At 38.6% G+C, this 6,156-nt stretch overlaps 1 protein-coding gene across 1 annotated transcript; it reads left to right on the plus strand.

Moving 5' to 3' along the window:
- The first annotated feature begins 4,674 nt into the window (after window positions 1-4,674).
- LOC118858587 (vomeronasal type-1 receptor 1-like) lies at window positions 4,675-5,607 on the plus strand. Its single transcript, XM_036769159.1, has one exon. The coding sequence runs from the start codon at window positions 4,675-4,677 to the stop codon at window positions 5,605-5,607; it is 933 nt and encodes a 310-aa protein (XP_036625054.1).
- The last annotated feature ends 549 nt before the right edge of the window (window positions 5,608-6,156 follow it).

Consider the following 6,156-nt stretch of genomic DNA (forward strand, 5'->3'; position numbering starts at 1 on the left):
GATGTTTGGAGGGATTTGTGGGAGACCTCAAGCAAGTCCCTGATTTTACTCTGCCATCTTCACTCCATCCCCCAGGAATTCCAGGCACTGCTAAGAATATAGAAAAGTCAATCAGTTGTAGTCCTCCAGGAGTTTAAATTTTCTCAGAGAAGGCAACATATACTTGTAAGTTACAGACAAAAGACACATACAAAGTGATTTGATGGGTTGGAGAGGAGCAGAAAGAGGGGGTGGAATATCAGGAAACCCTTTCAGTGAAGATGATAGTTGAGGTGTTTCCCTAAGGAAATAAGGGATTCTAAAAGATGGATATGAGGTGGTAATGACTATAGGCCTAGTGGTGAAACTGTGTAAAAGACATTTGGTGGGAAATGGGGTTCATGATATGAAGAAAAGTAGAAAGCATGAAATTTTGTAAAATGTAGCAAAGCTAGAAAAATAAGTTGGCATTATGTTGTGAAAAACTAAACGCCAAACAGGATTGCATTTGATCCTTTAGGTAATAAGTGGTTACTGGGGACTTTTTGCTGATTTTCTTATGTAATATTCCATCTTCTGTCAGTATGTACAAAATGTCCTACACTTCCATGCCTGCAATGTACTTTTTCCTCAGTTATGTTTCTCAGAATCTCTAACTATCTTCTAAACTTAGCTCAGTGCTCCCCGTTAGATGAATCTTTTATAAATTCTAAAACAGACATTCTGCCCCATTCCACCTAATTTCCCTAGATTGTTTTTAATTTTGAAGAAATTTTTATTAGTCTTTTTATGATCATAATGTCCCATAATATCCCTATTCTTACCTTTCCTAAAGAGCCACCTATTATAACAATTAGTATTTTTTAAAAAAGAAAAATAAAATAGGAAAGAATCAGAATATCTGATTGTACCAGTGAGGGACAAAAACATGGATATAAAACGTTATTTGAAAAATAAAAATAAAAGTAGATACAAGAGCATTTGGAAGGTAAGGCAATATTGCCTGAGGGGAAAAGGAAAGACTTTCATGGAAAAAGATGGCCTTGAGCTGAATCTTGGAAGAACTGAGGGATTTTTTTTATTAAGATTTTTTTTTTTTTTTACTTTACAACACTTGGTTCCTCACGATTTTGAGTTCCACATTTTCTCCCTTTCCCCTCCCTTCTCCTCCCTCCCAAAGGCAGCCTGGAATCTGATATATCTTCTACACATAATTTTGCATTAAACTTATTTACACAATAGTCAGTTTGTAAAGAAAAATTATGACCAATGGAATGAATCATGAGAAAGAAGAAACAAAACCAAAATAAACAAAACAATAACAAAAGAGGAGAAAAATGAAAGAAGAGAAAAAGGAGAGCAAATAGTTTGCCTCAATCTCCATTCAGACTCCATAGTTCTTTCTCTAGATGTAGATAGCTCTCTCCATCATGAGTCCTTTGAAATTGTCTTTAAACCCTGTATTGCTGAGAAGAGCCAGGTCTATCAAGGTTAGTCATCACAGACTCAATATAGCTGTGGTTGTATATAATATCCTCTTGGTTCTGCTCCAGTCACTCAGCACTATACCATATAGGGTTTTCAGGGTTCTTATGAAGTCCATATTTTCCCCATTTCTTATAGCACAACAGTATTTCATTACATTCCTATACCACAACTTGTTCAGCCATTCCCAATTGATGGGCATCACCTTGAATTCTAAATGTTTGCTACCACAAAAAGAACCACTATAAATATTTTTGTGCATGTGGGTCCCTTTCCCATTTGTGTGATCTCGTTGGGATATAAGCCTAGAAGTGGTAATGCTGGGTCGAAAGGTATGTACATTTTTATAGCCCTTTGGGCATAGTTCCAAATTGCTCTTCAGAATGGCTGGATCAATTCACAACTCCACCAACTATGTAACAGTGTTCCAATTTTCCCACATCCTCTCCAGCATTTATCATTTTCCTGTTTTGTCATGTTACTCAATCTGACAGGAGAGATGTGGTACCTAAGAGTTGGTTTGATTTGCATTTCTATAATCAGTAGTGATTTAGAGAATTTTTTCATATGCCGGCAGGTGAGGGGGAATGAGTGAATCTTGCTTTCATCAGATTTGACCTGAGGAGGGAATACCATACACACTCATTTGGGTATCTTACCCCACAGGAAAGAAGGAGGAAGAAGATAAAAAAGTGGGGATGATAGAAGGGAGGGCAGATGGTGGTAGGAGGTAAACAAAAACAAACACTTTCGTAAAGGGACACAGTCAAAGGAGAAAATTGGATAAAGGGGGATAGGTTATGAAGGAGCAAAATATAGTTAGTCTTTCACAACATGAGTATTGTGGAAGGGTTATACATAATGATACACATGTGGCCTATGCTGAATTGCTTGCCTTCTTGGGGAGGGTGGGTGGGAAGGGAAGAGGGGAGAGAATTTGGAAATCAAAGTTTTAAAAACAGATGTTCAAAAACAAAAAAAAGTTTTTTCATGCAACTAGAAAATAAGATACACAGGCAATGGGGCATAGAAATTTATCTTGCCCTACAAGAGAGTAAGTGAAAAGGGGATGGGAGGGGAGTGGGGTGACAGAAGGGAGGGCTGACTAGGGAACATGGCAACCAGAATATATGGCATCTTGGAGTGGGGGAGAGGGAAGAAATGGGGAGAAAATTTGTAATTCAAACTCTTGTGAAAATCAATGCTGAAAACTAAATATATTAAATAAATTAAATTTAAAAAAAGAATTAGAAAAATATAATGATGATGATGATGATGATGATATTCATAACATCAAAGAACTGATTTTCAAATCCAGCTAAAATTTTGATGATTAAAATATGACCTAATTTGACACCCCCCCCCCCCCAAAGATCATATCTAGGCTCTTTTTTTTTGATCATGGCTTTCAGGTAGTCCAATAATTTTTAAATTCTCTCTCCCAGATCTATTTTCCAGGTCAGTGGTTTTTCTAATGAGATATTTCACATTGTCTTCCACTTTTTAATTCCTTTGCTTCTGTTTTATAATATCTTGATTTCTCATAACGTCACTAGCTTCCACTTGCTCCAATCTAATTTTTAAGGTAGTATTTTCTTCAGTGGTCTTTTGGACCTCCTTTTCCATTAGGCAATTCTGCCTTTCAAGGCGTTCTTCTCCTCATTGGCTTTTTGGAGCTCTTTTGCCATTTGAGTTAATCTATTTTTTTAAGGTGTTGTTTTCTTCAGTATTTTTTTCAGTATTTTTTGTGGTCTCCTTTAGCAAGTTAGTGACTTGTTTTTCATGGTTTTCTCTCATCACTCTCATTTCTCTTCCCATTTTTTCCTCTACTTCTCTAACTTGCTTTTCCAACTCCTTTTTGAGCTCTTCCATGGCCTGAGACTAGTTCATGTTTTTCTTGGAGGCTTTTGATGTAGGCTCTTTGACTTTGTTGACTTCTTCTGGCTGTATGTTTTGGTCTTCTTTGTCAGCAAAGAAAGATTCCAAAGCCTGAGTCTGAATCTGAGTGCGTTTTTGCTGCCTGGCCATGTTCCCAGTCAACTTATTTGACCCTTGAGTTTTTCACTGGAGTATGACTTCTTGTAGAGTGTAGAGTACTTGTCCCAAGCTTGAGGGGTTGTGATGTTATTTTCAGAGCTATTTCTGTACAGCCAGCTCTGCCATACCAGAACTCCTCCTTCCCCAAGAACTGCCAACTCGGACCTGACTCAGATCTCAAGCAGGCTCTGCAATCTTGCTCTGATCTGCCATTTAATTCCTCCCACCAAGTGGGTCTGGGGTCAAAAGCAACTGTAGCTGTATTTCTGTAGCTATACCACTTCTGCTGCCCCCAGGGTGGTGGCCAAACCCAGAACTCCTTTCACTCCCCGCAGCTTTTCCCACTAACCTTCTCTTTTTTCTTTGGTGTTTGTGGGTTGAGAAGTCTGGTAACTGCCACAGCTCACTGATTCAGGGTGCTAGGGCCTGTTCTGCCCAGCTCCTGGTCTGGTTGGTCCTGCTGCTGCCCAACCTGGGCTCTGCTCCACTCCACTCCACTCTGCACACAGATCCATGCATGACAGACCTCACCCAGTGACCATCCAGGCTGTCCTGGGCTGAAGCCCTGCTTCCCTCTGCTATTTTGTGGGTTCTGCAGTTCTAGAATTTGTTCAGAGCCATTTTTTATAGGTTTTTGGAGGGACTTGGTGGGGAGCTCACACAATTCCCTGCTTTCTGGCCACCATCTTGGCTCTGCCCCTATATTTTTTTCATCAGGAAAATCCTTTAGCCATTTTCAACTCTAAAATAAGTATACAACTCTTAATTGATGAATCCAGTGAAGTCCAGTAGGTATGGAATGTACTTTTCTAGAAATAAAAGCTACATAGTGTAGTGCATTGTAAAAATCATTTTACTACTCTTCTTTTCTGATGATAGTTATCAATTCACTTAATTCCACCATACCTCAGATTCCTCATCTACAAAGTGATGGGATTTGAGTACTTTGTCACTGTGGTAATATCCAGTTCTAGATACATGATCCTATGACATTTTAACATAGGACACCATTGATTCTCAACATTTCACCTGGTGGAAGATATAGGACATTATTGTATTGTTTGTGGCCATCATATGAATCTATCACTTTAGTGTTCAGATTATCTTAATGCTTCTTTCTTTTAGGATCTTCCATTAACTGTGGCATTGTATCTACTGAATCTCTGAAGACAAATGGTATCCAGTGAATTAATATTTGGTGTGATATTCTTCTTTCAATGTGCCATTGGTGTTGTAGGAAATTCACTGCTGCTCGTGCTCTATGTTTGTATCTCCTTCAAAAAGCCTCAACAGAAGAAGCCAATAGACTTGATTCTTGCTCATTTGACTTTGGCCAACATGATAACACTTTTAACCAGAGGCATCCCAGAAATCATGTTTTGTTTTGGGATGAGATATTTTTTAGATGATATAGCAAGTAAAACTCTTATGTACATTCACAGAGTTTCCCGGGGACTTTCTGTCTGCACAACAAGTCTTCTGAGTATGTTCCAAGCCCTCATCATCAGTCCCAACAACTCTATGCTTGTAAGCATCAAAGTCAGAGCCCCCAAATACATGGTACATTATTTCCTCTTTTTCTGGGTTACCAATGCGTTGATCTACATCACTGTCATTCAATCTACTGAAGAAACCAAAAATGAAACAATTTCCAGGTATCGTTATGTTTCACATCTTTTTATTACAAGAGCAACAAGAAATGATAGTGAACTTGCTGGTGCATTTATGTTTGGTATGACTCTTCATGACCTTATCTTTCATTTCCTTATGTGCTTGTCCAGTATTCACATGGTGCTTCTCCTGTATAGACATAGTAAGCAAGTGCAACATATTTATAGCAATAGTCATTCTCCTAGATCCTTCCCTGAGGTCAAGGCCACCCAGACCATCCTCTTGCTTGTAACCTGTTTTGTTTTATTCTACTGGCTCAATAACTGTATGACCTTGCACTTAACTTTTATTTCTGAAAAACATGTTGAGTTAGACACCATCGCAACCATTTTTGGTGGATGTTTCCCTGCCCTCTCTCCCTTATTGTTGATTGGCAGTGAGAGTCGCATCCCAAAACTTCATTGTATTCCTGGAAAGGCACAAAGTTCCTCATAAGGATTTTATGGATGGATTAGTCAACTCATGAATCTAATCTTTTCTCAACAGCTTTATGAATTTCAGTGTTCCAGTCCTAGAAATAATGAACAGTTCAACAACTAGGAATTTTAAAAATACCATATGAAAATTTAGTATCCAATTTGAAAGGAAATTTCTTTCTCTTTCACTCCTCATGTAACAATAATTTGGCTAGCAGCAACTGCAGGGGTATAAGACCAATATAAGACCAGCAACAAGAACTGCTAGCCCAGGTTCGTTTGATCTGCTTTACTAAGGAAAGTAACTTTAAGGGGTTAACAATCTCACTTTAATCCAACATACAAATACCATTCATTCAGTTCAGGAGGAAAAGCCACCAACCTGAATTTCAGAGAAAATACAAACAAATTACAAACATCAACAGATAGACCTTGACTGATTCAAATCACAATTCATAGTTACCAAAGAACCAATGGGTCTTAGTTAGCAAAGGCGGGGGAGGCGGGGTTTGGGGGTGGGGGGGCAGTTACAAAGGCTTGCCCAGAGTCACATGCCACTTTTGCAGTG

The sequence above is a fragment of the Trichosurus vulpecula genome, chromosome 7 (genome assembly GCF_011100635.1).
Source record: "Trichosurus vulpecula isolate mTriVul1 chromosome 7, mTriVul1.pri, whole genome shotgun sequence".
Taxonomy (NCBI): domain Eukaryota; kingdom Metazoa; phylum Chordata; class Mammalia; order Diprotodontia; family Phalangeridae; genus Trichosurus; species Trichosurus vulpecula.